The sequence below is a fragment of the Girardinichthys multiradiatus genome, chromosome 2 (genome assembly GCF_021462225.1).
Source record: "Girardinichthys multiradiatus isolate DD_20200921_A chromosome 2, DD_fGirMul_XY1, whole genome shotgun sequence".
In the NCBI taxonomy this organism is placed as follows: Eukaryota; Metazoa; Chordata; class Actinopteri; order Cyprinodontiformes; family Goodeidae; genus Girardinichthys; species Girardinichthys multiradiatus.
The window spans coordinates 7,493,297-7,515,372 of record NC_061795.1 but is presented as its reverse complement, the minus strand read 5'-3'; the positions used below and the strand labels follow the sequence as shown (position 1 = coordinate 7,515,372).

The 22,076-nt window shown below is 43.8% G+C and overlaps 1 protein-coding gene across 3 annotated transcripts in view; it reads right to left on the bottom strand.

Annotated features, from left to right (window-relative positions):
- Positions 1–22,076, bottom strand: part of grm8b (glutamate receptor, metabotropic 8b) — a 348,353-nt gene that overhangs the window by 231,070 nt on the left and 95,207 nt on the right. For all 3 annotated transcript variants that reach the window (XM_047348689.1, XM_047348680.1, XM_047348696.1), the window contains one exon: positions 2,432–2,648. In XM_047348689.1, coding sequence (XP_047204645.1) covers positions 2,432–2,648 — 217 coding nt within the window. The remainder of the gene's footprint in view (positions 1–2,431; positions 2,649–22,076) is intronic.

Sequence of the window (22,076 nt, the reverse complement as noted above, 5' to 3'; positions counted from 1 at the left end):
AAGAGAGAAACAAGACGATGGAGGGGAGTCTTGTAAATTCAAAGACAGCGTTCAAAAGTTGGAAGTATAGGCAATTTTTTACGTTCTCTGAAGTTAAAGCCAAAAATGTGAGTGTGATTTGCAAACAAAGAAACTATCCACATCTGTGACCAGCAACTCCAACCTTATGAAGCACCTTCCATCGTCTCACCCTTCCACAACACTTGTGGCTAACAACCCTGAGCCCTGCTGCGGCCAGCGTGAGCTCTGACAATCCTACGCCGTGCAAACAGAAAAGGCACGATTCTTCTGGTCAGCAACTTGTAACATAATTTAGTTTCTAAAAAGTAACTAAATAGTTACTTTGCCTAGTAACTAGTTACTCTGATAGTGCAGTAACTGAGTTACTAACTCAGTTACTTTTTGGAAGAAGTAACTATAACTAGTTACTTTTTTAAAGTAACATTTTCAACACTAATCAATACTGACATAAACGGAAAAAAACTGACACTCATGGCTGTATAAATGTACAAGAAATGGTATGCTTAGAGGTACAAGCTGGAAGTATGTCTGGCCGAAATTATGTCTGCGAGCAACATGGGCGCAACAGCTGTTGAAGTTTAAAGTTGTCCCAGTGCGCCTGAAACTGCCGCAACACCCGCATCACTATCTACAGTGAGGCATGTTATAGATAAATGCAGACCGAAAGGGTACTGACCAAGAAAGAAGACCATGCTCCAAAGGAGGTACCATGCAGCTGACCACAAGGATAAGCTGAAAAATGTTTCATGGTCAGAGGAGATTACATCAATTGACCTTGACGGAAACTATAACTGAAGCAGTCAATGTGAGATTTTCAATCTAAGAAAACTGTACTATCTGCCAATCATGGTAATGGTAGCATCATACAGTGAGGGCTGTTTCGGTGCCAGAGGTACTGGAGCGTAGCACAAAGGATGAATTTATGAAGGAGATGGATTAAATCAACAGCTAAATGTTTGAAATATGGACAGTTGGTTGTTCCACCAGAAAATGACCCCAAACAGACCTGGAAATGAGTTATGAAATGAAAATAGTTAATAGTTAATCCCAAAGGAAAACAGATGATGCCAATAAAAAATTAGACAAAAGAAAGGAGGTTAACTTTACAATTCTCTACTGTTCTAAAGCCCCGACTGCAACCCAATGGAAGTTAATGGTCTTTACTAAAAAGCCTGTGACAGGAAACCAACCAGTTCAATGATCTCTACCGATGCTGCCACGATAAATACCTAAATAGAATTATGGTAGAAGCTTATTGATGGCTTCTAGCATCAGATTAGATACAACAACACTGCAAAAGACGAAGTTAGAGATGTACAGGAAGTTTTCCACACAACTGGCTTTGCTTAAGGTGCAACTGGCTGACTCACATTTAGCCAAATATTAAAGGGGTTGTAATTTAGCTTCTCAGAGAACATGATCAAAAAATCCATTCTTGTTTAAAGATCAGTAAAGTTTTGAGATGTTTTAGCATTGCACCCTGGAAAAAATTATTCACATACATAATTAAAAGTAATGATTATAGAGTTGCTACCACCTCTTTGTTGCTCCTTAAAAAAATATGGAGAAACTAATTGTTTCAGACTTTGTTTGCAGTGAATGCAGCAGCACTTCAGTAACTTCATCGAAGTTGTGAATACATGGAGAGGGCATCTCCTGAAGAAGATGTAAAATTAATTTAGCAGCTCTTTGCTCTTACCATCTTGTAATGCATCATCAAGCAGCAAGGCCTAAAACAACAACTCCTGTCAGTGAGGACCTCTGATTTATCACAGAAATTAGTTAAATAAAATGTTCATGCACATAATGCTGATTAACAAGGGATTCCTACAATCTAGTTATTGTCATGGCACATCTGAGGGCAATAACATTTCAATCATAAAGGGTTGAGATTGACTGCTTCCCCACATCCAGCCCAGGAGAATACACTGCTGGCTTACAGAGTCATAATAATAATAATGATCTAGACTTTATTTATGATGATTTAGATTTTATTGATCTCACAAAGGAGAAATGATCCTCTGCATTTACCCATCCCTTAGGGAGCAGTGGGCTGCCATTGTGCGGCGCCCAGGGGACCTTTAGGGGCTAAGGGTCTTACTCACGGACCCAGAGTGGCAGCCTGTGGGAATCAAACCCAGGTGCTTGTGGCCTCTCCAGGACAAAAATGCCCTGCTCTCTGACCACTAGGCCACCACTCCCACAATAACTATGCCAGGAGTCAATTACTACACATCTTGTGTTTGTTGAGCAACACATTCTGTAACACAACAGCAACTCCAAAACATACTGTTCATCCTGCAAAAACAGATAAACACATCTTCAATGAGTTTCAGAAGTAAAAAATCAGACTAAATTCTCATGTTTTAGTATAGTTACTAATATCTTCCATCTGTTCACCATCTCCTACCGGACTCTCTGGAGATCTGGACAAAGGCCTCAACGCCGCTCTCGCCATAGTTTCCTTCAGAAGCCAGAGTGGACACGTAGTTCCAGCCCATCGCCGTGACAATGTCCAGCATGGCCTGAGCCTGGTAGGAGTCAGGTGGAACCACCCGAGAGAAGAAGTCATAGCGTGTGCTGTCACTGAGTTCTGGGGTAGTGGAAGCATAGCTGATCTGAGGAATCTGTGGAAACAGGGTTTGCATCAATCAAAATCATTCAGTCTCTGTTCCTGCAGCCTGCATATCCATTTCAGTCACAGCTAATACCAGACTCTTTACTGGTCAAGGCTACTTTTACATTGGCTTAAAATACCAAGTATCAGTGCTGCTAATTTGCTCCAAATGTCTACTAATGTACTAACGTGCAGCAGGAATCCCATCCCTATCCTAACAATGAACACGTTAAATAAAACTTCATACAGGGTTTTGCAAAAGTATTTGAACCTTTGTATATCTGTTTATGTTACAACCACAAACATCAGTCATTTAAGTAGGATTTTATGGGACAAAAAGTAGCACATACTGGTGAAGTGGAAGGAAAATGAAACACAGCCTCAAACTTCTTTACAAATTAAAATCTGAAAAGTGTGGTGTGCAATTGTATCAACCTTGCTGAGACAATACTTTGTAGAACCACCTCTGGATGCAGTTACAGCTGCAACTATTTTGGGAGTATGTCTCCACTAAGAAATAGTATTTCTGAGCTTTTTGAGTATTTCTGTCCACCTAAAATATTCCGCCCTCCTGTGCTGCGAACATTTACAGCAGCCAAAGATTGTTAAATCAAATTATGTTATCATTAGATGTTTTAATTCCAGAGAGTGCTGTCGAGGTTGTCCAACTGAAATATTCAGTCATATTCTGATGACTGTTTTCAGATGTGTGTTTTCTGTCACCATACTGGATATTAAATCTTAGTAATCAGAACCAACTTTCTGACACTTCAGAGGATTAAAACTATAATTTGAACAATGACAAATGGCATTTTGTGACAGCTGTATTAACGTGTGACCATCCTGACTCTGAAAACAAAGGGGTTTGAACTTCAAAGCAAACTTAAACAATTCTTAGCTGCTTTTCCTCTCTTTCTGTTGTAGAAAAAAACATTTTCAGCATTAAACACTGGATTTCTGTTGGTAATCGTCTCAATTAAGCTCCATTTAGATCACACATTTACGTAACAGTTATTAGAGGCAGTGATCCGTTACATTTTAGTGGAACTTTAGATGTCAGCAAAATAAACATGAGTACATTTCTATAAAGTAAATGTTTTTGTCGCACTGAAGCTACATTAATTTCAAAACTTGTGTGTTTTGGGTCAAATGCATACACTTAATTCATGCATTTGACTAAATTTGTCCTTTATTAGATTAACCAGTTACCTTCCATTTGTGGTTATTTGTAGCATGGAGGATGTAAAACTAGACATTTTTCCTAATAAACCAGTTGGAAGAACAGAGTGAGGTAGAGGGGCCGGTGTGGGCAAAACGTCTAAATTCTGTAGTTCCTTTAACACCAACAGACATAATCTCTATGTAATCCCTATAAAAGGCTTGTAGGTTCTAGTCTACAGCAGCGCAGGCAGACTGAGACACTGGTTTGATTGTATTCGCTGTCCGTTCTCAATTCTTGCAAGAATTAATTAAAGTGCCACTTTGATTTTCACTGATCTCCTTGGTAAATTAATTTATTGAGGAACATTTTTATTTTTCCATTTACACTAATGTTGTTATTTTCTGTTTTATAGAAGATCAGCTGTTCTATTGGAGGCAGAAGGCTGCCCTACATCCTCAAACGGCACAGTCATTTATGGTGCAGAGGAAGCCAACAGGATCATTGTGGACTTTCAAGCCAGTCCTACAGGTGCACATTGTGGGCAGACAAAGATGACAAAAGCAATGTCAAAAAGATTTTACTGGCACTGTTTAACAAACGTCTGAGGAATTATTACAGATATTTGGATTTCTGATTAGCATTTTTCCTATGTTATCAGGTCACCCAGTGCTCAGCCTGTCAAGCCAGTGCCTATGTGCTTAAGCAGCCAACTGAGTACACTCCTATAAAAGTAATTCAATTTAAAATAGAATGAAAAAACATTGAAACAAAGTATTTTTGAAGAGATGTGGAAGAACCTCTTTAGAGTTCTGGGTATTGTGGGATTTTGTTAACCCAAGAGATACTAAGAAAATGTCAAAAACTAGAAGTCAAATTTTTAAATAGATATTTATCCATTATTTCATTGTTTCACACTTTGCCTCCTGGCTTTATTTATTCCTTAATTTAAAGTTTCTTATGCTTTTGAACTCATAGGAATAGACATCATAGGGAAGTTGACCCAAACAAAAGAAAAAGGACACCACCTAATTAACTACTTCACAAAGTTGCAACAAGCTTAATCCCTGAAAACAAAATATGCACCAGAGGTGACTATAAACCCATACTTGCAAAACACAGATTTCAATTTGGTGGCAAAAAATGTGAAAAAGAAGGATCTAATAATTGAGTCAGTCACTAGTACAATACAACTGTAACGATTTGGTTGGTCTAAACAGAGATACATTCACTTAAGGGTGTAATACTTTTATCTCAATACTGATAATAATCATACAAATCACATTCAAAATTAAGTAAAAAAAAAACACCCAAATTCTATGGGAAGAAACTTTTGCCATCAGAAACTGAATTTGAATTGCTCTAACCGAATTTGTATTTGTGTAATTTTAAGATAAATGCATTGCCTTGAAAATTAATTTCACTAAACGGAAACTGAATTTAATGGTTTGAAACGGAATTCATTTGCTTTTAAAATGTATGTAGTTGTATTAAAAAATCAGTTAGACTACTTTCCCTTTCAGGTCTGTAATTCAATTTCAGTTCCAAAATTCTGTTTTTTGTGTCACACATCCGGGTCCTTGAGGATAGCCACAGATTAATCAAACACAGATTCACCGATTTACGTTCCACATCAGGTTAAACTTCCTTTACGGCATTTTGAGCTGGAGCAGTGCAGCATATATGTGCTTGGCGGATGTCAATCACCAAATCAAATGAGCATCTAGAAGAAGCGTCATGTAAACAAATGATGGTCAAGCAGTAACCTATGCTACCTGTAGCTAGTAGCTAAACATGACAGGTTAGCGTAGTGTTCCGCTGGTATTACGTTGGTCTGCGTTTCTCTTGCACTTACTTGAGCGTAACTTCTGTTGCCTAGCAACCGTGTTAGCGTGAAGCCTGAAGGTTAATAATGCTGTCTCCACTGTAAATAACTACATGGTTTTTATTTATCCTTTAACATATTGCGGATGGCTTATAATGCTGTTTTGTTTTAAAATGTTATTGTTTTATGATCTTGTTCATTATTCAGTCATTTAAAATGTTGAAAATATTTTTTGTGTTCTGTCAAAATAAGGTGAGATCTTTCCATGTAATCCATGCAACATTTAGTAACTGCTCACAGTTAACTCCATAAAAGTTACAATAAATATCCTTATGTGTAATCCATGCAATAATTATTAAAACACACAGTTGAAGCAGTAGGCAGTGAAACAAGCATGTGCTCATATTCTGGAGCTGAGAGACTGGAGAGGCCTGTGTGGAGCCACATATTATCTGCCACATATTATCTGTCTTATCTTTTGCAGAAGTATAAACAACAAGTATCCAATGATGTATGATGATTTTACATTCTTTCACATGTATTAATCATTTGTAAAGCATGAATAAAAATAATGAAGTGATGGTTTTGTAACTGTGTTTAAAGTAAATGCAGAAAGCTGAAGAATGGAATGTGTAATACTGTGTAAAGTTTAAAACTGAGCAGATTAGGAAAAGAACTGTAGGATGACTAGGAGTGACGAGAGCCAGCTGCATGCTGACAGTGAACATTTTGAAGTCTAAACGGGAGGAAGGGAGGATGCGACTACAGACAAGCTGCGTGGCTATTTTCGGCATCTCCAAGGCTGAGAAACAGAATCAGTAGGTCACAGTGACCATGACTAAAGTATTGAGCAATAATCAAGAAGCTGAGCTGAATAGGTTGCACAATAACTGAGAAGCCTAATAAGGGGCTGACTGGTGAAAGCATCAGGCACCATAAAAGCAATGCTGAAGGAGGGAACAGGGTTGTTTCCACGCAGAAGACCAGCGAACAAGATCAGACGGAGAAAAAAAAAAGCTTAGATGGAAAAGGAACAGAGACACAGCCCCACAGAAAGGACTGTGCCTCAAGATTAAGAATCTGATTTCATCTAAAGCCTTTTTATCCAGACAACAGAAGTGAACTTGATCGGTGAACAGCTGATTGCTCTAAGATTCAGGCTTCTGGAAGTCCTGAATCAACTTCATTTATGTCTCCGGGTTTCCTTCAACTCTTCAACCTCTAGAAACTACTGTCTTCGGAGACATATGACAACAAAGTTCTTGTTCAACCATCAAAGCCTGGAGCATCAGTGCCTGCCACTTAAAGGAAGAAAACTGAAGATTAAGTCGTATTTCCTTCAAGAAACCACTCGTTGTTACCAGAAGAATCTTCTCCATCAGGTGTCTTCAAAGCCTCTCCAAAGTCACTAGTTTCAGCATCAGGGAAAGACAGGTTGAGTTGATTGATTCATTTCTATTATTGAAATTATTTTGTGTTGCCAAATTTAAGCTGTTACTGACCCCTGCAAAAGCATTACTAATTAAAGAAAGCATATAAAATTCTAGTTAAATCGTGGACATTCAATTATTTGAGTCACCGTATTTTTTGGTTTTTCATTGGTGGTAAAAAGTCTTGTTGCCTGGTTCCAAGATATTTTATTATAGGTTGCCTTAGTCAAGTTTGTTAAAACAGCGCCCTTGGGGCTCGTGCCGAACCACTAAAATCAACCTAGCCCATATACCAAGAGCCAGTTGTAAAAAAAGGGAATGAGCAGCCGTGAACAAAAGTGACTGTTGAAATGTGAATGACTGCGGTAGGCTACTCAGTCGTCCAGACCACCAGTTGAAGAAAGGCAAGACTTTTGTATGAAGGCTGTCAGAGGCTAGGCGAGTCATTTCCCAACACCAGCTTAAACAGACCTTTTAGGTTTGGGGAAGTCCGGCCCCATTGGATGGAGAGCTGGTTTGAGCAATCCCTTAAGACATAGGGAAATACAGGGGTTGGACAATGAAACTGAAACGCCTGGTTTTAGACCACAATAATCTATTAGTATGGTGTAGGGCCTCCTTTTGCAGCCAATACAGCGTCAATTCGTCTTGGGAATGACATATACAAGTCCTGCACAGTGGTCAGAGGGATTTTAAGCCATTCTTCTTGCAGGATAGTGGCCAGGTCACTACGTGAGACTGGTGGAGGAAAACATTTCATGACTCGCTCCTCCAAAACACCCCAAAGTGGCTCAATAATATTTAGCTCTGGTGACTGTGCAGGCCATGGGAGATGTTCAACTTCACTTTCATGTTCACCATACCAATCTTTCACCAGTCTTGCTGTGTGTATTGGTTCATTGTCATTCTGATACACGGCACCGCCTTCAGGATACAATGTTTGAACCATTGGATGCACATGGTTCTCAAGAATGGTTCGGTAGTCCTTGGCAGTGACGCGCCCATCTAGCACAAGTATTGGGCCAAGGGAATGCCCTGATATGGCAGCCCAAACCATCACTGATCCACCCCGATGCTTCACTCTGGGCATGCAACAGTCTGGGTGGTATGCTTCTTTGGGGCTTCTCCACACCGTAACTCTCCCGGATGTGGGGAAACAAGTAAAGGTGGACTCATCAGAGAACAATACATGTTTCACATTGTCCACAGCCCAAGATTTGCGCTCCTTGCACCATTGAAACCGATGTTTGGCATTGGCATGAGTGACCAAAGGTTTGGCTATAGCAGCCCGGCAGTGTATATTAACCCTATGGAGCTCCTGACGGACAGTTCTGGTGGAAACAGGAGAGTTGAGGTGCACATTTAATTCTGCCGTGATTTGGGCAGCCGTGGTTTTATGTTTTTTGGATACAATCTGGGTTAGCACCCGAACATCCCTTTCAGACAGCTTCCTCTTGCGTCCACAGTTTCTCCTGTTGGATGTGGTTCGTTCTTCTTGGTGGTATGCTGACATTACCCTGGATACCGTTGCTCTTGATACATCACAAAGACTTGCTGTCTTGGTCACAGATGCACCAGCAAGACGTGCACCAACAATTTGTCCTCTTTTGAACTTTGGTATGTCACCGATAATGTTGTTTGCATTTCAATATGTTGAGCAAAACTGTGCTCTTACCCTGCTAATTGAACCTTCACACTCTGCTCTTACTGGTGCAATGTGCAATCAATGAAGACTGGCTACCAGGCTGGTCCAATTTAGCCATGAAACCTCCCACACTAAAATGACAGATGTTTCAGTTTCCTTGTCCAACCCCTGTAGGAGGGAGGGGTTAGCTCATCGGACAGGGAAAGTTCATAGATATAAAAATCTAACACTAGATAAAATACAATGATGACAAATACCATTTGTTTAATTTATTTGTAAAGCTTTCAACAACTTAAACACTAACATATTAACTTTAGGAACAAAGCTTATTTCCAGAGCATAATTATTATTATTATTATAAATAAACCAAACATTAATATTAGATTTCATCTGACTGAATTATATCTGTTTAACTTCCAGCCATTGGTAAAACCCAGCGGGATTTTGAAAACAATGTGCCGGGAGTCAGCTGTTCTCCCGGGATTTAGCGCACCTCAACTACCTCGTCAGCTGACAGCTGGCGAGGTAGTTCATTATTTTCCATAATGTAATGATGAAAATTTAACATTCATATATTTTAGATTCATTGCACACTAACTGAAATATTTCAGGTCTTTTATTGTCTTAATACGGATGATTTTGGCATACAGCTCATGAAAACCCAAAATTCCTATCTCACAAAATTAGCATATCATTAAAAGGGTCTCTAAATGAGCTATGAACCTAATCATCTGAATCAACGAGTTAACTCTAAACACCTTCAAAAGATTCCTGAGGCCTTTAAGACTCCCAGCCTGGTTCATCACTCAAAACCCCAATCATGGGTAAGACTGCCGACCTGATTGCTGTCCAGAAGGCCACTATTGACACCCTCAAGCAAGAGGGTAAGACACAGAAAGAAATTTCTGAACGAATAGGCTGTTCCCAGAGTGCTGTATCAAGGCACCTCAGTGAGAAGTCTGTGGGAAGGAAAAAGTGTGGCAGAAAACGCTGCACAACGAGAAGAGGGGACCGGACCCTGAGGAAGATTGTGGAGAAGGGCCGATTCCAGACCTTGGGGGACCTGCGGAAGCAGTGGACTGAGTCTGGAGTAGAAACATCCAGAGCCACTGTGCACAGGCGTGTGCAGGAAATGGGCTACACGTGCCGCATTCCCCAGACCTGGGCTACAGAGAAGCAGCACTGGACTGTTGCTCAGTCGTCCAAAGTACTTTTTTCGGATGAAAGCAAATTCTGCATGTCATTCGGAAATCAAGGTGCCAGAGTCTGGAGGAAGACTGGGGAGAAGGAAATGCCAAAATGCCAGAAGTCCAGTGTCAAGTACCCACAGTCAGTGATGGTCTGGGGTGCCGTGTCAGCTGCTGGTGTTGGTCCACTGTGTTTTATCAAGGGCAGGGTCAATGCAGCTAGCTATCAGGAGATTTTGGAGCACTTCATGCTTCCATCTGCTGAAAAGCTTTATGGAGATGAAGATTTCATTTTTCAGCACGACCTGGCACCTGCTCACAGTGCCAAAACCACTGGTCAATGGTTTACTGACCATGGTATCACTGTGCTCAATTGGCCTGCCAACTCTCCTGACCTGAACCCCATAGAGAATCTGTGGGATATTGTGAAGAGAACATTGAGAGACTCAAGACCCAACACTCTGGATGAGCTAAAGGCCGCTATCGAAGCATCCTGGGCCTCCATAAGACCTCAGCAGTGCCACAGGCTGATTGCCTCCATGCCACGCTGCATTGAAGCAGTCATTTCTGCAAAAGGATTCCCGACCAAGTATTGAGTGCATAACTGTACATGATTATTTGAAGGTTGACGTTTTTTGTATTAAAAACACTTTTCTTTTATTGGTCGGATGAAATATGCTAATTTTGTGAGATAGGAATTTTGGGATTTCATGAGCTGTATGCCAAAATCACCCGTATTAAGACAATAAAGGACCTGAAATATTTCAGTTAATGTGCAATGAATCTAAAATATATGAATATTAAATTTTCATCATTACATTATAGAAAATAATGAACTTTATCACAATATGCTAATTTTTTGAGAAGGACCTGTACATTCTCTTCTAAAAACATTGTAAAAGTTCAGTTGTTTCACAGAATGCGCTATATATCCAATTTTATTAACAGCTTTTTCTGTCCTCCAGCCTTTGCTACTTCCGTTTGAACAATCTACTTTGACCTGCAATAAATCATGGGAGAGAGTGGGACACAGAGGATACACCGGACCCATCCTTCAAATCTGGGGAAAAGGACACATTTGTTGCAATCTTGGAGATTGGACAGCATTCGTCGCCTCATCCAGGACGTTATTGGCTTACAAAAGCATCCTCCAAAAGAATGCAATCCTGAATTTGGACAGAGCAATAGTTCATGACATACGTGAAACAGTAAATCTGTGTTTGATTAATCTCTGGCTCCAAGAACCTGGATGTGTGACACAAAAAACTGTATTTTGGAACTGAAATTTAATTTCAGACCTGAAAGTGAAAGTAATCAAACTGAATTTTATATACAAGCAAAGCAATTTTCAAAGCAAACAAGTTCAGTTTTAAACCATTATATTCAGTTTCAGTTTAGTGAAATTCGTTCGTTCGTTCGTCGTCTTCCGCTTATCCAGGACCGGGTCGCGGGGGCAGCAGACTCAGCAGAGACGCCCAGACGTCCCTCTCTCCAGACACCTCCTCCAGCTCCTCCAGGGGGAGCCCAAGGCGTTCCCAGGCCAGCCGAGAGACATAGTCCCTCCAGTGTGTCCTGGGCCATCCCCTGGGCCTCCTCCCGGTGGGACGTGCCTGGAACACCTCCCGAGGAAAGCGTCCAGGAGGCATCCGGTATAGATGCCCGAGCCACCTCAACTGGCTCCTCTCAATGTGGAGGAGCAGCGGCTCTACTCCGAGCTCCTCCCGGATGGCCGAGCTCCTCACCCTATCTCTAAGGGAGTGCCCGGCCACCCTACGGAGGAAGCTCATTTCAGCCGCTTGTATCCGTGATCTCGTTCTTTCGGTCATGACCCAAAGTTCATGGCCATAGGTGAGGGTAGGAACGTAGACCGACCAGTAAATTGAGAGCTTTGCTTTTCGGCTCAGCTCTCTGTTCACCACAATGGACTGGCACAGCGCCCCCATTACTGTGGCAGCTGCACCGATCCGTCTGTCGATCTCCCGCTCCATTCTTCCCTCACTCTTGAACAAGACCCCGAGATACTTAAACTCCTCCACTTGAGGCAGGAACTCCCCTCCAACCTGAAGAGGACAAGCCACCCTTTTCCGGTCGAGTACCATGGCCTCGGACTTGGAGGAGCTGATCCTCATCCCAGCCGCTTCACACTCGGCTGCGAACCGCCACAGCGCATGCTGTAGGTCTTGGCTAGAGGGGGCCAGCAGGACCACGTCATCCGCAAAAAGAAGAGACGAAATCCACTGGTCCCCAAACCAGACCCCCTCCGGCCCTTGGCTGCGTCTAGAAATCCTGTCCATAAAAGTTATGAACAGGACCGGCGACAAAGGGCAGCCCTGCCGGAGTCCAACATGCACTGGGAACAGGTCCGACTTAGTGCCGGCAATGCGGACCAAACTCCTGCTCCGCTCGTACAGGGACCGGATGGCCCCTAATAAAGGGCCCCCAATTCCATACTCCTGGAGCACCCCCCACAGGGCATCACGAGGGACACAGTCGAATGCCTTCTCCAGGTCCACAAAACACATGTGAACCGGTTGGGCAAACTCCCATGAACCCTCGAGCACCCTGTAGAGGGTATAGAGCTGGTCCAGTGTTCCACGGCTGGGACGAAAACCACACTGTTCCTCCTGAAGCCGAGGTTCGACTATCGGTCGGACTCTCCTCTCCAATACCCTGGCGTAGGCCTTACCAGGGAGGCTGAGGAGTGTGATCCCCCTGTAGTTGGAACACACCCTCCGGTCCCCCTTCTTATAAAGGGGGACCACCACCCCCGTCTGCCAGTCCAGAGGCACTGTCCCCGACCGCCACGCAATGTTGAAGAGGCGTGTCAACCATGACAGCCCTACAACATCCAGAGACTTGAGGTACTCAGGGCGGATCTCATCCACCCCCGAAGCCTTGCCACCGCGGAGCTTTTTAACCACCTCGGTGACTTCAGCCTGGGTGATGAAAGAGTCCAACCCCGAGTCCCCAGCCTCTGTTTCCACCACGGAATGCGTTATGGCAGGATTGAGGAGATCCTCGAAGTACTCCTTCCACCGCCCGATAATGTCCTCAGTCGAGGTCAGCAGTCTCCCGCCGCCACTATAAACAGTGTTGGCGAAGCACTGCTTCCCCCTCCTGAGGCGCCGGACGGTTTGCCAGAATCGCTTCGAGGCCAACCGGTAGTCCTTCTCCATGGCCTCACCGAACTCTTCCCAGGCCCGAGTTTTTGCCTCTGCCACAGCCCGGGCCGCAGCACGCTTGGCCTCACGGTACCCGTCAGCCGCCTCAGGAGTCCCACAAGCCAACCACAGCCGATAGGACTCCTTCTTCAGCTTAACAGCATCCCTTACTGCCGGTGTCCACCACCGGGTTCTGGGATTGCCGCCACAACAGGCACCGCAGACCTTACGGCCACAGCTATGGGCAGCAGCATCGACAATAGATGCAGAGAACATGGTCCACTCGGACTCTATGTCTCCAACATCCCCCGGGATCTGGTCGAAGCTCTCCCGGAGGTGGGAGTTGAATACATCCCTGGCCGAGGGCTCCGCCAGGCGTTCCCAGCAGACCCTCACTATGCGCTTGGGCCTGCCGAGTCTGTCCGGCTTTCTCCTCCTCCAGCGGATGCAACTCACCACCAGGTGATGATCAGTGGACAGCTCAGCCCCTCTCTTCACCCGAGTGTCCAAAACATGCGGCCGAAGGTCTGATGATACGACAACAAAGTCGATCATCGACCTCCTGCCTAGGGTGTCCTGGTGCCAAGTGCACTGATGGACACCCTTATGTTTGAACATGGTGTTCGTTATGGACAATCCGTGACTAGCACAGAAGTCCAATAACAAAACACCACTCGGATTCAGATCGGGGAGGCCATTCCTCCCGATCACGCCTCTCCAGGTGTCACTGTCGTTCCCCACGTGGGCGTTGAAGTCCCCCAGCAGAATAATGGAGTCCCCGGGAGGGGCACTATCCAGCACCCCCGACAGGGACGCCAAGAAGGCAGGGTACTCTGCACTACCACTCGGCCTGTAGGCTGAAATGATAGTCAGAGACCTCTCCCCAACCCGAAGGCGCAGGGATACAACCCTCTCATCCACTGGGGTAAACCCCAACACGAGACGGCTGAGCTGGGGGGCAACAAGCAAACCCACACCAGCCCGCCGCCTCTCCCCGTGGGCCACTCCAGAGTAGAAGAGAGTCCAACCCCTCTCAAGGAGATGGGTTCCAGAGCCCACGATGTGCGTGGAGGCGAGCCCGACTATTTCTAGTCGATATCTCTCGACCTCCCGCACAAGCTCAGACTCCTTCCCCCCCAGCGAGGTGACATTCCACGTCCCTAGAGCCAGCCTAAGCATCCGGGGATCGGGCCGTTGAGGTCTCCACCTTCGTCCGCCACCCAATCCTCTTTGACACGGTCCCTCACGGTTCCCCCTGCAAGTGGTGGGCCCACTGGGGGATGGCCTCGCGTCTCTCGTTCGGGCTTGGCCCGGCCGGGTCCCGCGAGGAGCAACCCGGCCACCAGGCGCTCTCCGACGAGTCCCGACCCCAGGCCTGGCTCCAGGGTGGGACCCCGGCTCCGCCGTACCGGGCGACGTCACGTGCCTCGATATTGTGTTCTTCATGAGGGGTTCTTGAACCATTCTTTGTCTGACCCATCACCTAGAACCTGTTTGCCATGGGAGACCCTACCAGGGGCATTTAGGCCCCAGACAACATAGCCTCTAGGATCATTTGAGCACCCAAACCCCTCCACCACGTTAAGGTGACGGTTCAAGGAGGGGTTTAGTGAAATTCATTTCACTAAAATGAATTTAGTGAAATTCATTTTCAAATTAATGTAATTAATTTCAAATTACACAAATACAGATTCGGTCTGAGCAATTCAAATTCAGTTTATGATGGCACAAGTTTCTTCCCATACAAATCCCAGCATCAAATTCCACCAATCAAAGAAAGCACACAGCAGAGCAGCATCAAACACAGAATAAAACTATTCTAAAAAACAATATAAACATATAACATCGGCCCACAGTAATCTTCCAAGAGAAAAATCAGTTCATAACTGAAATCATCACATATTACAGTTCATAAGTTGTTACTTGTCCAAAAATCAAATACATCCTTGACGTCAAATCAGTTTGCTTGCTTCAGTTCATAGTCTTTTGTTGTACATATTCATACTCGTCGTCTTCCGCTTTATCTGGGACCTGATCGCAGGGGCAGCAGACTCAGGAGACTCAGCAGAGCCACCCAAACGTCCCTCTCCCCAGACGCCTCCTCCAGCTCCTCCGGGGGGAGGCCAAGACGTTCCCAGGCCAGCCAAGAGAGATAGTCCCTCCAGCATGTCCTCGGCCGTCCCCTGGGCCTCCTCACGGTGGGACGTGTCTGGAACACCTCCCGAGGAAGGCGCCCAGGAGGCATCCGGTATAGATGCCCGAGCCACCTCAACTGGCTCCTCTCGATGTGGAACTGCGAGCCCCTCCTGGATGGTTTGTTGTTGTCCCAAAAAAAAACCTCCCAAAAATGAGTCCCTCCAAAAAAACACAGAATAAAAGGGCAATTAATGGTACCATCAAGAATATAATACCAGGGGTGAGCTCACCCAGCGCTTCTTAATGTCCCGATCAGCTGATCATCGCGCAACGCTCCTGTCCTCAAGCTCGTTTTGTGGCTCCGTGGCTCTGGACTCTACAGGTCCTTCTCAAAATATTAGCATATTGTGATAAAGTTCATTATTTTCCATAATGTCATGATGAAAATTTAACATTCATATATTTTAGATTCATTGCACACTAACTGAAATATTTCAGGTCTTTTATTGTCTTAATACGGATGATTTTGACATACAGCTCATGAAAACCCAAAATTCCTATCTCACAAAATTAGCATATCATTAAAAGGGTCTCTAAACGAGCTATGAACCTAATCATCTGAATCAACGAGTTAACTCTAAACACCTGCAAAAGATTCCTGAGGCCTTTAAGACTCCCAGCCTGGTTCATCACTCAAAACCCCAATCATGGGTAAGACTGCCGACCTGACTGCTGTCCAGAAGGCCACTATTGACACCCTCAAGCAAGAGGGTAAGACACAGAAATAAATTTCAGAACGAATAGGCTGTTCCCAGAGTGCTGTATTAAGGCACCTCAGTGGGAAGTCTGTGGGAAGGAAAAAGTGTGGCAGAAAACGCTGCACAACGAGAAGAGGTGACCGGACCCTGAGGAAGATTGTGGAGAAGGGCCGATTCCAGACCTTGGGGGACCTGCGGAAGCAGTGGACTGAGTCTGGAGTAGAAACATCCAGAGCCCCTGTGCACAGGCGTGTGCAGGAAATGGGCTACAGGTGCCGCATTCCCCAGGTCGAGCCACTTTTGAACCAGAAACAGCGGCAGAAGCGCCTGACCTGGGCTACAGAGAAGCAGCATTGGACTGTTGCTCAGTGGTCCAAAGTACTTTTTTCAGATGAAAGCAAATTCTGCATGTCATTCGGAAATCAAGGTGCCAGAGTCTGGAGGAAAACTGGGGAGAAGGAAATGCCAAAATGCCAGAAGTCCAGTGTCAAGTACCCACAGTCAGTGATGGTCTGTGCTGCCGTGTCAGCTGCTGGTGTTGGTCCACTGTGTTTTATCAAGGGCAGGGTCAATGCAGCTAGCTATCAGGAGATTTTGGAGCACTTCATGCTTCCATCTGCTGAAAAGCTTTATGGAGATGAAGATTTCATTTTTCAGCACGACTTGGCACCTGCTCACAGTGCCAAAACCACTGGTAAATGGTTTACCGACCATAGTATCACTGTGCTCAATTGGCCTGCCAACTCTCCAGACCTGAACACCATAGAGAATCTGTGGGATATTGTGAAGAGAACGTTGAGAGACTCAAGACCCAATACTCTGGATGATCTAAAGGCCGCTATCGAAGCATCATGGGCCTCCATAAGACCTCAGCAGTGCCACAGGCTGATTGCCTCCATGCCACGCCGCATTGAAGCAGTCATTTCTGCAAAAGGATTCCCGACCAAGTATTGAGTATACATGATTATTTGAAGGTTGACGTTTTTTGTATTAAAAACACTTTTCTTTTATTGGTCGGATGAAATATGCTAATTTTGTGAGATAGGAATTTTGGGTTTTCATGAGCTGTATGCCAAATCATCCGTATTAAGACAATAAAAGACCTGAAATATTTCAGTTAGTGTGCAATGAAACTAAAATATATGAATGTTAAATTTTCATCATGACATTATGGAAAATAATGAACTTTATCACAATATGCTAATATTTTGAGAAGGACCTGTATATAATGTTTTTTTACCGGTGAGCTGAGTCCCAGCTTTCACTTCACTTTCGGCTGCTGAAAGTTTTTGCTTAGTCACCTTCAGCGGCACAGCTTTCTCCTCCAACCGCCTGGTTGCGTACCCTTTCGCACCTGCCACGCCCCTCTCTTCCTTTTATCACCTGTCCACCCCTTACATAATTCCACCCAAAATCATGTTTTGCACAGTGAAAAGTTAAAATTGCAGTGAACCAAACTGACAATATAAATGATAAACCATGAACAAGCCCGGGTATACATAATTTTTATCTTTTCATTCATTTGATATATTTTTATCCAAGCTAAAAAAAGTTTCATCAAACATCAACATAGATCATGGTTATGTTACACAGCTTTGCTTGTATTTTGTATTTTTTGAAGGAACTCTAGTCAGTGATGGAAATATATTTCTTGAAATATTTCATCTCATATTTAATTAAATACAATTTTCGCAACTGTGCACTGTCATCCTGAAATGAATGCTGTCATTTTATACATGTCTGGTCAACATACTTATTTGGAATACAGGCAGCAACCAGTACAGAAGAAGAACTGTGTGTAACTAGAAACACCACGAACCACAGTGACACCTACTGGATACTCCAAGTAACTGTAACAACAGCAAGCAGTATGGACAAACATAATCAAACTGTTATCTACATCCCCTTTTTAAGTTTTAGACCTTCAGGCAAAACAAAGCTAAACAGAATCACTGTTAATGTAATGTTAATGTAAAAAAAAGTTACTGGGTCATTAGTTACAAACATAAAGATTAATGTTTCAACTTAACTGAACAGCAATCACTGTCATGAATGCAACTTCACAACATAACATGGGAACAAAACATGTTTTCAAAATCCAAAATACAGCATCTGTAAATATTTTGAAATATTTACTTTCAATCTAAATATTTACTGTTTGGTTTAGACACCCTTCCAGACCTGGTTTGGTATAAGTTGTCATCAAAATGTACTGGGCATTTGACAGGTATGGATGTTTTATTCAAAGTCACTCTGTCATTAGTCTTTTGTTTACACTGTTTTGTGTCACGCTGTGGTTGATTGAGTTGAGCTTGATTCTTTTCATGTTTGTTAGTTAGTGTTTTTTATTTTCAGGTTTGTCCATTTATGGAGATATGTCCAGTTTATTTGGTGCTGCAGTGTGCTCTTGAGGCTGTGACTCGTTTATAGGCAGGAGGTGTTGTCAGCTGAGCCTGTATTCCTTTCCATCTGTCTCCACTATGTAAGAACGAGGTTCCCCTCATATCTTACGTACAACTCCAATCTTGTCATGTCCTTTTTGTGTTTGCAATCTCACCACCTGGCTTTGTGTTAATGGACTGAGTGGCTTGCTGGACTTGTCGTAGTGCTGTTTTTGAGATCTGTGTTTTTTGTAAGTTGGGTTTTGATAATAGTTGGAATACCTTAGCTGCTGGTATTAACAACTTCTTACAAACAGGAAGAGTTGATCGTGTCCACCTTGATAACAGTCTCTGTGCAGGTGAGCCAAGAATGTTGTCTCGTGGCATGTTGCGTAGGTGTAATAGATTTAGGTAGAAATCAGACTCATCTCTTTTTGATGTTTCAAGTAGTCTTTTAGCACTCCAAATAGCACTTTCACTGAGCCCATTGACTGACGAAGCTTGGGGCTACTTGTTACATGTTCAAACTCCCTGGATATAACAAAATCACGAAAAGCCTGGCTCGTGAACTAGGTGCCATTGTCTGAGTACAGTTTCTGCGGTATTCCATGTACTGAGAAGTGCCATTTGAGCTTTTTAATCACTGAGGCTGATGTTAGGTTTTCCAACTTGTCTATTTCAAACCATCCAGAATAGGAATCCACAAGCATGAGGTAGTGGTGGTTGTTCCACTCGAATATATCTGTGGCTGTGATGGACCAAGGGAGATCTGGAATGTCGTGTAACTTCAGCGGTTGTTTCTGCTGGTGAGGCTTTACACTGTTGCAAATACTGCATGACTTGACTTTGTCCTCAATGTCAGAGTTTATTGTCAGCCAGAACATACTGTTCCCTGCTCTCCTTTTTGTAGACTCCATGCCTGGATGTCCCTTGTGTAGTTCCTGTAGGTAAATCTCATGTAGTGATGCTGGGACAATGGCTCGATTGCCTTTCATAACAATGTTGTTATCAACAATCAGTTCATCATGAAAACTGTAGAATGGTTTGATTTCTTCGGGTACACTGCTCGCTTGTTTTGGCCACCCCTCCTGGATGTAACATCCCAGAGTTTGCAGAGTTGCATCTTTTGAGGTGTGTTCTGCAAGCTCTTGTAAACGTCTTGTGTGAAATGAGCTGAAGTGACATTACCTCAAAGTTATGTTGTTCTTCTTTGAGAGGCTGAATGTCCAGCCTTGGTGTGCGAGAGAGTGTATCTGCAATGCAAAGGTGTTTGCCTTTCTTGTAGAGGAGAGTCAAGTTAATTTCTGTAGTCTTAGCATCATGCGCTGCAGCCATGCTGGGACTGTGTGAAAAGGTTTCTTTTGGATTGTGACCAAAGGCTGGTGGTCGGTTTCAATCACTACTGGTTTTCCATAGATGTAGTCATAGAACTTGTAACATGCAGAGTTACTATATTTTGCATGTCATAGTACTGGAGTACAGGTGTGCTGGTGATGCACGCTTTGGGTTTGTTGAAAGCATCTTGCTGGTGTTCGGTCCAGCTCCACGCCACGTCTTTGTAGAGCAGCTGGCGTAATGGTGCTGACAGTTCATTCAAGTTTGGGATGAACTTCCCCAGATAATTAATCATTAACAGAAAGCATTGGAGGGAAGTCTTGTCTTCTGGCAATGATATATCATTAATCGCAGCAATTTTAGTTGGATCTGCTTTAAGTCCTTTATCAGTGAAAATGTGTCCCACATAGCTCACCTCTTTCAGTCTGAACTTGCAATTTTTTGGATTCAGTCTGAGTTTTACTTGTCTGGCGTGCTCCAACACTTTTTCCAGATTTTTGTCATGCTCCTCAACTCCTTTTCCTCCCAATAGAATGTCATCTACGATCACAGCGCATGGATATCCTGCGAATATCTGTTCCATTGCTCTCTGGAAGACATCTGACATTGATGTCAAAAGGCATTCTCAGGAATTTAAATCTGCCGAAAGGTGTTGCGAACGTTGTGAGAGGAGATGAGGTGCAATCTAATTTAATTTTCCAGAAAGAGCTCTTTGCATCTAAAACAGAGATGACCGTGGCTCCTAACATCTGAGCTGCTACTTCCTCTACTGTAGCTGTCCCTATGGACTTAATCCTTGTACCTCCAAAAGCAACACGATTTACCTGTTTGTGTGACTTGTGAAGAGTTTCTTTATTGCCAATGTCACTGTACGTGTCCAGTGAAATCTCATTGCACTTTGCTCCAGTGTCAACTTTTAGTTTGAGAGCCATGTCAGAAACTGTGACAGTGCAGTATCCTTCTTTTTTGTGATTATCCTCTTCCTTCAGTGTCACATTTTCTATGGAAAATGTCTCATTGCTGTCTGGATCAGTATCCTCTGAGATTTGGTTCACTTGTTTGCCTTTTCGATGTGGCTTTGCAGATCTGCATCTTTTGTTGAAATGATTGTACTTTTTGCAAATGTGACATTGTTGTCCAAAAGCAGGGCATTGCTCCTGCTTGGCTGGATGTGAACCTCCACAGTTTTTGCAGTTTTGAAGGCTCATTGATTTATCTGGGTTTCTCCTGTATTTATTCATTGTTTTGAATGTGTTGCCATGTTTAATCTGTACAGCATCCATGCTGGGGGAGGTGACATGTTTTGGAGTAGAAAGGGCTTTGCTATGTTGGTCTGTGAGCTCGCTTATTTGGCATATACGCACCACTTTGGTAAGTGTTAATTCTGTCTCTTTAAGCATCTGACATCTGACACTGTCACTGCTTATTCTACACACTGTCTCTGATTAGCTCGTCTTGTAATGCTCCAAAGCTACAGGTTTTAGCCATATTCCGCAATGTGCTCACATATGCTTCAATAGGTTCACCTGGTTTCTGTTGTCTTTTGTTGAAGTTGTGCCTCTCCATTATAACGTTGGTCTCTGGGTTGCAAATCTCTTTGAACTTTCTTTTTAGACATGCGGGGTTCTCCCTTGACTCCCCAGGGACTTCTATTGCTCCTTTGGCTGATATGATTGCAGGGGCATATGTGAATGATCGCTCCCTCTCCATGGCCTCGGGTACCGCCAGATTGAGGAGTATGTAGGCCTGGGTTTTAGCGTCTTTGTCACTGTGGGCAGCGGCGATAAAAGTATCATATTCACGCTCGAACTTACGCAAGTTTTGTCGAAGACGAGAGGATCTGGGTGCCGAAATCCGTCCGCCATTAAGGGCGGTGCTTCAAGCACTGAATGATCATTCTTGCGCATGCGCAGGTCGAGAAATTAATTACAACATGGTCACATGTGACCTACCGGTGGCTCACGTGAGTCTATATAGTCACATGACACCGGGAGCCCAGTCCCTTCTTTCTTCTCGCGTGCAGGTTGATGAATGAAGGTGTTGACTTGTGTTTGTTTGTTCCTCGTTCCTCTTGCTGCTTGCTGCTGGGAGCCTCGTGATCGTTTGTGGTCGGAGCTGGGGATGATTCTGCCCTCCAGAGGCTGCGCAAGCTGCCTTTTCTTCCAGGGTTTCTGGTAAGTTTGTTCGGCTCGCCGGTAGCGTTTTATGCTCGTGCTGAGTGCGTTCATTCATTTATACATTGCTATCTCTGATTGTCTGACTCGCCGGTAGCGTTTTCTGCTCGTGCTGAGTCCGTTCATTCATTTATACATTGCTATTTTTGATTGTCTGACTCGCCGGTAGCGTTTTCTGCTCGTGCTGAGTCTATTTACTTTTTTCGGCAAGTGATTGCTGCTCGCTTTGAGTTGGCTCGCCGGTGGC